General features: G+C 34.5%; 1 protein-coding gene across 1 annotated transcript in view; it reads left to right on the top strand.

Moving 5' to 3' along the window:
• The first annotated feature begins 7,853 nt into the window (after nt 1–7,853).
• The window catches only part of LOC111088948 (transcriptional regulatory protein GAT1-like), a 38,723-nt gene continuing 32,054 nt past the window's right edge, over nt 7,854–14,522 (top strand). The window contains exons 1-2 of the mRNA XM_022400374.1: nt 7,854–7,992; nt 11,002–12,022. Coding sequence (XP_022256082.1) covers nt 11,002–12,022 — 1,021 coding nt within the window. The 5' untranslated portion in view covers nt 7,854–7,992. The remainder of the gene's footprint in view (nt 7,993–11,001; nt 12,023–14,522) is intronic.

The raw sequence follows: 14,522 nt of genomic DNA, 5'->3' as shown, positions 1-14,522 counted from the left end.
TCTCCGTCCCGCCAAACATGCTCGCCCTTCAGCCGTGAGAGCGTTATAATGTGACGGTCAATCCTACTATTCGTTGGTAAAAGAGTAGCCCAAGAATTGGCGGTGGGTGGTGATGACTAGCTGCCTTCCCTTTAGTCTTATACTGTTAAATTAGGGACGGCTAGCACAGATAGCCCTCGTGTAGGTTTGCGAGAAATTAAAACAAACAAACTCACCGTGAGTAAGTGTATGTCCACCCTGAGTTTTAGCGTTATACGCCCCTCAGACTTATCACTGAGCCATATCTTTACTGAAGACAACAACAACAACAATTCAATGATACAGATCTTCTGAATTTACAAAATCACGTAAGTGAATAAAACAAAATTATAGTTCAACGTACACTAGATTGCCTGGATAAACTAAAACGGCATTAATTAATTAATTCACAGAACTCCCTGAAACTGTAATTTTAGTGATTTTTGTTTCTTTGTTTGTCGCTATGCACAAAGTTACACAATGGGCTATCTGTTCCCTGCCTACATCAGGTATCGAAACCAAATGTTTAATGTTACAAACACTCAGACTTACCGCTGAGCTACCAGGGGGCTAATTTGAGTAAAACATAACAGAAAAATATTGTGCGTGGATTAAAGATTAGTATACTTAACAAATTAACATTTTAAGATTTGTCAGATATAAAATACTATTTAGTGTAGTATTAATTTATTTATTTTGAGTTACTATTTCATGATTGTTTAATTGTTGTTTTTTATAATAAGACAGTTAAAAGCAGACGATTGTTGGAAATTATGTGTGTAAGTTATTGATGTCGAGGCTATGGAGATTTTTAGAACGCCTCAGTGAGAAATATAAAAAAGTAAAGCCGAGTGAAAGAAAGTTTCGGTCAGAGAAAGGTTAGAAAACGTAAAATTAACCGTCGTAGGAGCGAATAGTCTAACGGTTGATATGTTAATATGAGATTAACAGTTTTCTAACATTTTAGGAGAATAATTTATTTCGTCAAAGGGTGTTCTACAGTAATTAAACCTGCCTGTGGGGACTTTGACAAAAAGCAGACGATTATTTGGAAGTAGGCCTATATGTGAAAAGCAGACGTTTATTGGAAGTAGGCCTAAATACGAAAAAGCAGACGAGTATCGGAAGTTCAGGATACAACTGCGGTACTCAATGACAGCGTAAGTAAATTATAAACCGATACTGTTGTAATAAAAGAAGAAGAATAGAGACACTGGTAGCGTTTAAGATAAAAATAGAGAAAGAAGTTCGGCTTGTCAACTGAATTCTAAAACGACTGAATTGGTCTAAGTGGACTTGTGACAACAAGAAGAGAACTGTATAGTATTTAAGATACAACTATGATATACATAGTATAAAGAATTTTTGTACATACGTTTAACTTGTTTTGAATATATTGTTTTAAAATACACAGAGCGGAGTGCGTGCTGTTCATTTATCGTCGAATTTATCACCAACAAGTCACACATACCTGCTGTAGAAGAATTCTTAGCCCAACACACACCCATACATTTATTACTTTAATACATAATTTTAAAAAGTAAGTTCTTGACAAGGTTTTTATATTTAATTTTTAGCATTTTTTGCGGTTGTTGTTGGATAAGTTCATGTGCTTAGAAAGTGTTTAATCTTTTAGCAATATTAGCTTTAAACTCATTTAATAATTATAACTCAGGCTGTAAGTCATTAATATGAGAGAATGACAAGCTTTGTGAAATATCAGTAAAATGATAATATTTTCTTAATTACATCTGATAAAAACGGTATTGTTATCAGATTATTTAGATAAAGCAGAGGTTGCTCTGAGTGATTTAGAAATTGGAATATCGGGAAATGATCCTGGAATTGTATGTGTGCCTTTTATCATTCTCTTGAATTTTATTTAAATGCGAAATTTAAGATTTAATGTAAAATTTTGACACTGATGTCACTCTAGAAGAAACCATAGAACTACGTGAAAATGACATGTGGTTTCCAAAACATCTGTTTCTAAAACTCACGAACTCTGTTACCAATTAATCAACTTTATTTTTGTTTGAAAACATTATTAACTATGGCCTCAAAGTTAGCTCCTTCTTCAGCTAGCATCTTTCTTTGTTTCCACGAAAAACAGTGGATGTTTACGTTTTTTGAAACCTTTCTATTAACAAACATCCTATTATATTGTACTCATAAAATTACAAACACACGATAAAGAACTTTATAAGATCAAAAACTGCGTAAGAAAAAAAAGTTTCCCATTTGTATAACGAACGTTATTATAGTGACTGTCTAAACAATCTGGTCTCAATCAATTATGTGTTATCTGTAGCATTGCCTTACAAAAAACATGTTTTGTATGAAAAACAAACAATTGCATAAACTTGTTATTAGTATATGTCCGCACACATACTTCCAGTATGATTTTAAACAAGCATGTTCTTTAGTTGTTTTTTTAGGCAATAAAATTAAATATTGCTACTGGAAACTGTAAATGTATTTAGTATACCAATCCATGGTCTTTGTTGCTCATAAGGCTGTATTGACTTCATCATGAAATAACCACAGACCCGTATAATTAAACGAATACATAAATATTGAAAAGCCTAATAATTGCCCATTTAAATTATTTTGATATGTTAAGTACAATGAGGACGAATCCAGCTCTTATATAAAATAAAGTGAGTTTTATCTATACAGATTGAGTCTTCAACTCAACCAAGTGAGCTATCTCTTATACCAGCTTACTAATGAAGTTATAAAGTAATGTTGTATGGTTATAGCAAATCAAATAAACTTTAAACTAAGTGATACTAGATATCTGTAATACATACTTTGTATAGTTTTAAATGAAATAGAAAATTATATTTGAACTTGTTTGTTTTTTGGAATATCATGCAAATCTACACGAGAGTTATCTGTGCTAGTCGTCCCTAATTTTGATGAGACCACTAATCAACACCATCCACCGCAAACTCTTGGGCTAGTAGTCGTCCCTAATTTTGAGGTGACCACTAGTCAACACCACCCACCGCAAACGCTTGGGCTACTAGTCGTCCCTAATTTTGAGGTGACCACTAGTCAACACCACCTACTGCAAACACTTGGGCTACTCTTCTCAAGCGAATAGAGGAATTTGATCATCACTCTTACAATACGCCCAGGGCTCCAAAGTGTGGGACACTTTCCTCTCCCCTTTTTGGCAGTAAAGGGTCGCAAACCACAGAACCTCACATCTACTCGGTTTTTATTCTCGCATATTTTTCTATTATTACAATGATTGTATTGACGTACGCATTTGTATTTAATATACAAATCACAGATGTCATTTATTCACCTATAAAATTGATTGTTATTTTTTAATTACTGCTTTTTCTGTGATATAACGTAAAGAATATTTATTAGGGATGACTTTTAACATAATGCTGTAGTCACTGTTTTTTTTTTTTAATGTAGATATTACTCGAAATTTATATTCATTTAGAAGGAAATTTAATGTCACATGACAGAACTTTTTTCAAAGTTTTAGATTTTAGTACTGTTTGAGTAGTAGAAAATGCGATAGTAGATGGATTATTGAGTTTGTCAGTTAACTTAGTGAAGTCGGTGAATTTTTGATAGAATGTTTGTTAGCCAGTGAATAAGTCTCTATCTTACAAGTGTAAAAAAAATAAATAAAAAAATCAAGGTAAGAAGGTAGGAATGGGCGGGATAACATTACAACACTTAATGTTTTTTGACACGGTGCAACCTCAAAGTGGGCGTGGCCATCATTCCGCCCACTCCTACGTCGTTTGTTTTTTGTAACTTGGTAATTGTTCAAAGTAAATGAATAGTGTGTATAGCTAAATCTCTCTGTTGCAAACTTTGTTTCAGCCACCAAGTACAGATGTATGTATGTAATCAACTTACGTGACTTTAACGAAATGCATAACATCATAAGGGGAGAGGGGGGGGGAAAGTGAGACAAGAAGCCCCAATAGCCATATATTGCTTATGAAAGACATTATAGCAATCTAACTGGTAAGGGGAGAGACAAAGAATAGTATCAAAACCGCAAATTTTTGAAATTTTTGAAATCTGTTGACTATTTAGAAAAACTTAAAATTTAGCATATTTTATTTATTGTGGTACAATCAAAATCAATCAAATGGTGTAATTTAATACATGGGCCAGATATTCATGTGATTACGAACTTTGACATAAGATGGCGCTACGTAGACTTATTATTTTATTAGCATAAAAAATACTTATAGTATAAATCTGTGTATTATGTAATGACACTGGTGATTTACATCTTTGATCATCCATGCCTAAAACTCCAAGACAGTGCACATGTTAAATAAAATAAGATGACATGTTTTCGATACTTTTCTTTGAAACGTTTGCTTGAGGTTTTGGAAATGTTATGGTGGCTCCAAACTATTTATATTTGTAACTTTCTATGAAAGTTTAGCAAAAAAAGAGTATCCTAACTTTGAAGCCAGCTTACAGTCACTTGTTGTCAAGGTTTGAACTTTAGTGTAAGCATTTGAAACCAATGGCAGGGGTCATGTTATATATATATATATATAATGTTTGTTAGCGTTATGTTACAAAACTGGACAGATAATTAATTAACAGTTAACTATTGTCAAAAATGGAAAACATAAATAAATTAGTATCAAGCATAGTTGGTATTCTAACTTTTTCATGCTTTCCAAAATGTGAAACTGATACATATAGACATGAATATCATTAATTGATATCATAACTTTACGCGAATTAACAACTATTACTAGCAACAACTAACCTTTTTTCTGTGCGACAGTACTTCGCAAAATCGGTGATGAAGCTGTAGTAGTTGATGGTAATTTGATAAGTTTAGAAGGTTGGTTAGTTAGCTTAATGGAAACTGGAAATGATACAATTATATAGTTTCAACTTTAATACAATACTGGTAAAATCTTCACTTTAAAAGAGGCTATTGAAAAATTAATTCTGAAACTGTTTTACTGTTAACTACCAATGACAAATCAAGCAGTCTCAAATAAAGTATCCACGTTTTAACTGAGATAGATCGAACACAAGTTCAACTTTTTAAACATTTTTATAGTAAATTATCATAAATATGTCACTATAAATCCTGCAAAAAATCCACCGTACCAAAGTACTATCTATGTGTTGTTTTTAAGGGGAGAAGAGATGTGTGGAACTAAAGTATGAGCTGACATTTCTTATATCTACAAAGTACTACCTAGGTGTTGTTTTTAAGGGGAGAAGAGATGTGTAGAAAAACAACACCTAGATAGTACTTTGTAGATGTAAGAAATGTCAGCTCATACTTTAGTTCCACACATCTCTTCTCCTCTTAAAAACAACACCTAGATAGTACTTTGTAGATGTAAGAAATGTCAGCTCATACTTTAGTTGCTACACTGCAGAACTACTGTTAAGATGAATGGCGGTTTTCAGGTAGACCATAACCGATTATGGCGAAGCTCCAAAACCATTTTAATATGACGCACTCAGCTTTCTGCACATTTTGCCATGTGAGCTTTGAAGTAATTGTAAAAAGATTATATGTATATATATGTGTGTGTGTGTATGTATATGTAAGAAATGTCAGCTCATACTTTAGTTCCACACATCTCTTCTCCCCTTTTAGGAGTGGTGTGTTTTAGACACGTAAACTTTACGATGGAACCATTTACAGTGGTATTATTTTATACCATACTGTTTTATACCATATTGTTTTATACTCTTTCAAATCATTGTTACATTTTAAATGGGAATACATTAAATACTGTGGTTGAAGAAAAACATCTTGTTGTTGTCATCGAAAAATCACTTAAGTTATCTAAGCTGTATATTGTAGCTAGCAATAGGGTAATAGGATTTTGAGTAGCATCTATAGAAACATTGAATACAAGACAAGGGCTAGTATTGTTTCACTGTATAGATCACTTGTAAGAGTACTGTGTACAGTTTTGGACTCCCTTCCTCAAGAAGGACATTGAACTGTTGGAGAAGGTTCAGAGAAGAGCCACTAGGATGATATTTGGGATGGTGGGATTGTCCTATGAAGAGAGACTAAAATCTCTAAACTTGTTTTCCCTGAAGAGGAGAAGGGTCAGAGGGGATTTGATTGAGGTGTTTAAGGTTATTAAGGATATTGATAATATAGATCCATCAAACTTTTTTTGTGTTTAGCAGTGAAAACATTAGGACACGGGATCATAAATTCAAATTTTTGCAGCGTAGGAGTTGTCTGCAATTTATACAGTATTAATTTAAAAAAAAGTTGGGTGGCTTTTGGAATGAGCTGCCCTCAAGAGCAGTGGAGGAAGAAAATTGAACTGAGTTCAAGAAAAGATTGGATGAATACATGAGCAGTAAGGGGTGATCATAGTTGGGAGCTGGAAGGGACATCCTTGATGGGCTAATAAGCTCCTTTTTGTCCCTTTAAATTTTATAAAACATTTTATGAATTTATAAAAGGGTGCTACGAAACAGTCGTCCTTGTACACCAGATGGATTACGCAAAGCTAGCAGTGTGAAAACCTACATGCATCACCTTACATTTTGGATAGTTAAACATCACATTAGTAGTGAGTGGCTGAAGTATAGGTACAAGGAATTTAGCAAGTTTGTAACCAGGTGTGCCTATAGTGGAAAGAATGGGTCGGAGGGGGGGGGGCTGTTTTATGAATTTTGGGAAGGCCGTATAACATACCAGGACGGGAGCCAGTGGGATAAAGCGAAAATGTTGCTTCTTCGCTTTATCCCACTAACTCCCGTCCTGGTATGTTATACGGCCTTCCCAAAACAGGTTCCTCCCTCCGACCCATTCTTTCCACTATAGGCACACCTGGTTACAATCTACATTATGGTTACCTATATGAGTAACATAATAGAATCTCAAAAACAATTTGTTGCTGTCATAACACAATCTACAAAATGGTTACCTATATGAGCAACATAATAGAATCTAGGTAACATTTTGTTACTGTCATAACACAATCTGCATAAGGGTTACCTATATGAGCAACATAATAGAATCTCAAAAACAATTTGTTGCTGTCATAACACAATCTACATAATGGTTACCTATATTAGCAACATAATAGAATCTAGCTAACAATTTGTTACTGTCATAACACAATCTGCATAAGGGTTACCTATATTAGCAACATAAGAGAATCTAGGTAACATTTTGTTACTGTCATTACAATTCCTCCCCCCCCCCCAAAAAAGAACAACAAACAAACAACATTCTGAAATCTTCTCCCAGGTCAGAGTTCTGTTAATGTGCTCGTTCACTTTCATACGTAAACTTAAATACGAGTTTATATTGTGTTATCTGAAGTGTATCTGTTACATACCAAAGGTAAAATTTTACACATGACGTAATCGAAATAACTTATATTATAAAGAGGTAAATGAACTGGTGTGTACACGTTACTGTAGCCCTCCAGTAGCACAGCAGTATGTCTGCGGACTTACAACGATAGAATCCGGGTTTCGATACCCGTGGTGGACAGAGCACAGATAACCCATTGCATAGCTTTGTGCTTAATTACAAACAAACAAACACATTACTGTATTATTATTTTTTTTTTGATCTAAAGCTGTTATAATATTATCATTTCGAATACAAGTAAATTTTATGAAGTTAATAATTAAGTTCGAAAAATCAAGTATAACACTGACGAAAACCATGTACTCGTAAGTACTGAAATTCATGTACATATATTTAAGTTATCTATATATGAAATAGTTTCTCACGATAAGGTTTTCCATCCGGGTACGTTTCTTTTCTTATCAGCATCGTAATATAAATGTTCAACGATCAGCCACATTATCAAAATTGCAAAACACTTCGACCCAAATATTTACAACGCCAACATTATGTGATGGAGTAACAGAACAGAATATAATACAAGCTTAATTATAAGACATTAAGTTTGTTCTGTTTAAAAAAAAATCTACTCTTACAGCGAAGGCTTTTTTACGGTAAGTAAAATATTTACTTGGCGCTTTTAATATTTCCAATTATTCAAGATGGTGGATAGCTCATGTTTAGTTCCGCCATGTTTGGGCGGTAACCTGGAAAGCTGACTAACTGGAATGAGTAATTATTATAGTTCTAGTAACTGGAAAGGCAAATAAGTTTATTAATTCAACATCTATTTAGCATATTCTATGAACATTAATTATTATTATTATTTGTAACTGAAGGAACTGTAATTACTGTATTTTATTTTAAAACACTTCATGGAATTGTATTATTATCCTTAGTGCCCCCCAGTGGCACAGCGGTATGTCTGCGGACTAACAACGCTAGAATCCGGGTTTCGATACCCGTGGTGGGCAGAGCACAGATAGCCTATTGTGTAGCTTTGTGCTTAATTACAAACAAACCCAGTGGCACAGCGGTATGTCTGCGGACTAACAACGCTAGAATCCGGGTTTCGATACCCGTGGTGGGCAGAGCACAGATAGCCCATTGTGTAGCTTTGTGCTAAATTACAAACAGAGAAACGAACAAATAATCCTCAGCACATTCTCATAAGATCTCAGTAATTCCTTCCTAGAAAGCTATAGATAATGTCAACAAACATGGGGAACTACAGTCAATGTCACTATTTAACTTAGCCTAAAAATTATAACAGTTATTTCGTTTAATCGAATGACGAAACTATAAATATTGTGTCTTTCACTGCACAAAGTTCATGTCACACGATTCCCACAATATTAATTTCTCCACATACAAGAAGAGAAATTCATTAACAAACGAATACAGAATGTTAATAAGTCAAACAAGCAACACGTATAGTAATTTCTTCATTATTTCATTAGCAGATTTTCGTTTAATCTGTTTGTAGTGTTAGGGCCTGATAAGGCTTGGTGGTTAGTTCGATCGACTCGCAATCGGCGGGGCGTGGGTTCGAAGCCCTGTTACCGAACCTGCTCGCCCTTTTCAGACGTTCTAATGTGACGGTCAGTTCCACTATTCATTGGTAAAATAGTAGCCCCAAGAGTTAGCGGTGGGTGATGTTGAATAGTTGCCCCCTCTCTCTCTAGTCTCTCACTACAAAATTAGGGACGGCTAGCGAAGATATCCCTGTGTAGCTTTGTTAAGTTAATATTTAATGAATCCAGAATCCGTTGTTTTGAAAACATTACTCTTGAATTGTTCTTGTAATTTGTAAAGAAAACTTTAAAAGTTTTTTTTTTTTTTTTTTAGTTTTGTTTGTAAGTTAAGCACAAAGCTACACAAAGGGCTATCTGTACTCTGCCCACTCGGTTTATAGCGTTATAAGTCCGCAGACATGCCGCTGTGCCACTGGAGGGCACAATACGTTTTAAAATTAAGGCCAGACCTTGCTGTATAATATAGAGAACTTAAAAGAACGATGAAATTCCATGATCTAATCTGTTCTACAACAGACATTTGTTACGTTCCTACACATATAGATTGTCGAAAAGTTTTAACAAATATAATAATTGCTTGAAATTTAATTTCACACCTTCATTTTTTTTCCTCATGACACAGAAAATACTTTAATCTTAAGTACAATTCTTCATCAAAAGTAGGAAATAGATATTCGATATTTTCAGTTTGCGAGTAATCTTACTCAACACCCGGCTTGAACGGCCAGGTCAGACACTCCTTAAGTTCATGTACAATGATCTCTAACTAGGACTGTTATCGCTTATACGGTTAAAAGAATTGGGGGATTAACTTTCAGAGTATAACTCCTCCACAGATAAACGTTGGGAGCGTGTTCACACGCATATCGCAAGTTGAGTCCTGGACCTTTCAAACTAAGCCCAAAATACTAGCCGTTAGCCCAGCCTTATATATGAACGACAATAATCTTTGTTAGAAATTGTTACTTTAAAGAAATTCACACCCACAACGTAGACTAGAAAAATGTAAACCATGATGTTTATTCAAAACCCACATGTAAAACTAGGTAGATTTTCAAACCAAATTCAAATGGTTGCTCTAAAACAAAAAAATCTCTACAGAAATCACTCCACAGAATGTGGAACAAATATACTGGGCAACGTCCCACAACCGTGAGGAAGGAAAGTGACTGATTTCAGCGTAAGTGGGACATCCTAACAAGACTTACTGTACCGTAGTTCTACATAACGGACGTAAGTGGGACATCCTAACAAGACTTACTGTACCGTAGTTCTGCATAACGGACGTAAGTGGGACATCCTAACAAGACTTACTGTACCGTAGTTCTGCATAACGGACGTAAGTGGGACATCCTAACAAGACTTACTGTACCGTAGTTCTGCATAACGGACGTAAGTGGGACATCCTAACAAGACTTGCTCTACCGTAGTTCTACATAACGGACGTAAGTGGAACATCCTAACAAGACTTGCTGTACCGTAGTTCTACATAACGGACGTAAGTGGAACATCCTAACAAGACTTGCTGTACCGTAGTTCTACATAACGGATGTAAGTGGAACATCCTAACAAGACTTGCTATACCGTAGTATATGCAAGTCTCGATAGTGTTCCACTTACATCCGTTATTCGGAATTGTAATCCAATAAGTCTTGTTAGGATGTCCCACTCCACGAGTTAAGAATTACAACATAAATACGTCTTACTAGACTATCCTACTAACATCCTTTATGCAGCCCCCCCCCCAGTAGAACAGCGGTATGTATGCGGACTTACAACGCTAGAATCCGGGTTTAGATACCCGTGGTGGGCAGAGCACAGATAGCCCATTGTGTAGCTTTGTGCTTCATTACAAACAAACAAATAAACCTTTATGTAGGACTAAAATTTCATACCTAAGAATTTGAAAAACAAAAACAATTTTATTATAATATCAAAAATTACACTTCCTATCTAATGAGAAAAAAACATTTATTCACGCTTGCGTGTCTGGCGCTTAGAATATATGTAATTATATATTATCCATACAGATCTATAAGTATTAGATTTGTGTCTTTTAACAAACCTTCAAATTCCTGAAACTTGCAGATGACCGAAACGGATAAGAAAAACATTTCCTCGAATGGCCATAACAGAATAGAAGAAGAGAAGCAAAGAACTGATCCTCAAGAATTAGAACTTTTTGAAGCGCAAACGGAAACAGAATCACCCAGGGAACACTACAGGAGAAAGAAACCAAACTCTGAGGAGAATATTTTCCAAAATGTACAGAATGTTGATCTTCTCGATAACACACAAAGCGGAAAAGATATTGTCCAGAGCCACCAAGAAACAAATAATCAGCTCACACAAACAAGCTACCATAAGCTTACTGAGACGTTCAATAAAGATTTCCATGAAGAAACTGAAAGTCTTCGTTCGTTAATAACCCAGAACAACCAAAGAACTGCGAATAATATTTCTCAGAATTTCTATCACTATACCACTAGTGCTTCTAACGTTAATTCAAATTCTTACTTTAATTCTGAGAATTTTGGAGATGATATTAGTCCCACTGTTTCCCCCACTTTTAGTACATTAAATTTGAATTCAAATAATATTAATGTGCAAGAACTTCCCGACCATAACTCAAGAACCCAAGATAATCCGATGAGGCAGTTTGAGTACTCAAACCATCAACCAGATGACAACATATACCAACTATCTGTTGGTCATCTTACACCTAATGGAACTATCTTGAGCCTTTTAGACCACTCTCAAGCACTCGGTACTGGTTCATCGAATCTCATGTTGTTAAACAACTATTTGGCAGGCCCATCCACACGGGAATCCTACCAATCGTTTAGAGGAACACCTGTATTGGATGTTACTGAATCCTACCAAACCTTTAGAGGAACGCCTGTTTTGGATGTTAATGAGATTTCGTTGACATCATTGGGATCAGCAGAATTCTCAGCTCTAGCGAATAATCAAACCCCGTTTCCTTCGTCACAGCTTGTTAGTCAGCCCATAAGTATTGATGGTGGGACTAGATTCTACCAACAAGAAGAGTTATTTCAAAGTCCACCCAACACTATGCCACAGTTTCAAGTGGATTCCGGCAACCCAAGTAAGATTTGGTTCAATTTTTGTTCGTTTTACGTGTGTGTTCATGAAATTTACGAATTGATTGAAAAATACCAAAGTGTATCAGAGTAACTATTTGTTATAAGAATCTCTAAAACACGTGTTATTCTCTATACATATATACATATGTCAGCTTGGTGTGTTTTAAAAACAAACCGGTATTATCGTTTACCATACTCAAGATATCATAGGTCACGAACAGTTCCCAAGCTACAAAGCAGTTGCCTATAACCTTATATGGTATATTAAAGAGAGTGAACAGTGGTGTTCGAGCTGATGTAATGAGTTATAAAGAGTGAAAATTATTAATTCCAACCTAGAAAATTTATAAATAAAGCCTAATTAGAGAATTTCATTGCTAATTTTTGTACTGATTTCATACCATCGTCTTAGAAATATGCTACCATTTAATAACTGAACTACATTTCATAAAGTTAGAAAATTATAACACATTACTGAAAGAACATTAACAAATTTAAACTTACTGGAAATAATATGAACTTGGAGGACTATAGGAAATCCAGAGAGCTGGTTAAAAAGGAAGTTAAAAGGGCAAAAACTGTATATGAAAGAAGGTTGACTGAGAGAGTTAAGTCAAACAATAAGGAATTCTTTAATTATATGGTGGGTAAGCAAACATATTAGGATGGGGGATTGGGCCTCTTAAAAATGATAGTGGGGAGCTGATCTCTAAAGATTATGAGATGGTAAACTTAAATTATATGTACTCTTCAGTTTTATGAAGGAAGATACAAGTATTATACCCTCAACCAGAGCACAAAATGTATGGGGGAAAATATTGGTGTAAAAGATATCATTTTAAGTTTTGAAATTGTAAGAGAAATGTTGGGAAACCTAAAAATTGATAAATCCTCTGGACCAGACAACTTTTATCCTACAGTTGTAAAGGAACTTAAAGATTTTATTTGTGAACTCCTAGCTAATATTTTCTTATAGGTCATTCAGTAGTGGAAGAGTATTAGAAGATTGGAAGTTGGCTAACGTTAGTCCAATATTTAAAGAAGGTGATGAACATTGTCCAGGCAATTATAGGCCAGTTAGTCTTATATCAGTAGTTGGAAAGGTTGTGTGATTAAAGATGCATTACAGAGTCACTTAGAGCAGTTTGATATAGTGTCAAAGAGCCAGCATGGTTTCACTAAGGGATATCCTTGTTTAACAAATTTTCTGACATTCTTTGAGGATGTTACTACAAGAGTTGATGAAGGAAATACTGTGGATTTGGTTTACTTTGATTTTCAGAAAGCACTTGATAAGGTGCCTCACAAAAGACTTGTTACAAAAATTAAATCTGTGGGTTTGGAAGGGAAATGTTATCAAATTGGATAGAAAATTGGCTGGAGAGTATAAAGCGGAGAGTAGTTACAAGTGGAGCTAGATCTGACTGGATCACAGTAACAAGCGGTGTACCTCAGGGCTCTGTGCTGGGTCCTCTGCTGTTTGTGATTTATATTAATGATATTGACTCTGGAACGATTAACAAAGTTTTGAAGTTTGCAGATGACATTCACATTTTTGGGGTACATAACTGTATCAAAGATGCTGCAGACTTACAGAGAGATTTAGATCATTTATGCATTGGGCCAATATGTGACATATTACATAATTGTTACCTATATGAGCAACATGATAGAATCTAAGTACCAATTTGTTATTGTCATAACACAATCTACATAACACAATCTACATAATGGTTACCTATATGAGCAACATAATAGAATCTAGGTAACAATGTGTTACTGTCATAACACAATCTACATAATGGTTACCTATATGAGCAACATAATAGAATCTAAGTAACAATGTGTTACTGTCATAACACAATCTACATAATGGTCACCTATATGAGCAACATAATAGAATCTAAGTAACAATGTGTTACTGTCATAACACAATCTACATAATGGTTACCTATATGAACAACATAATAGAATCTAGGTAACATTTTGTTACTGTCATAACACAATTTACATAATTGTTACCTATATGAACAACATAATAGAATCTAAGTAACAATTTGTTACTGTCATAACACAAATGACAGAAACACATTGTTACTTAGATTCTATTATGTTGCTCATATAGGTAACCATTATGTAGATTGTGTTATGACAGTAACACATTGTTACCTAGATTCTATTATGTTGTTCATATAGGTAACCATTATGTAGATTGTGTTATGACAATAACAAATTGTTACCTAGATTCTATTATGTTGTTCATATAGGTAACCATTATGTAGATTGTGTTATGACAATAACAAATTGGTACTTAGATTCTATCATGTTGCTCATATAGGTAACAATTATGTAAATTGTGTTATGACAGTAACAAATTGTTACTTAGATTCTATTATGTTGTTCATATAGGTAACCATTATGTAGATTGTGTTATGACAATAACAAATTGGTACTTAGATTCTATTATGTTGTTCATATAGGTAACCATTATGTAGATTGTGT

Source organism: Limulus polyphemus, unplaced genomic scaffold (genome assembly GCF_000517525.1).
Source record: "Limulus polyphemus unplaced genomic scaffold, Limulus_polyphemus-2.1.2 Scaffold4840, whole genome shotgun sequence".
In the NCBI taxonomy this organism is placed as follows: Eukaryota; Metazoa; Arthropoda; class Merostomata; order Xiphosura; family Limulidae; genus Limulus; species Limulus polyphemus.
This window is presented reverse-complemented; position numbering and strand designations above follow the sequence as displayed.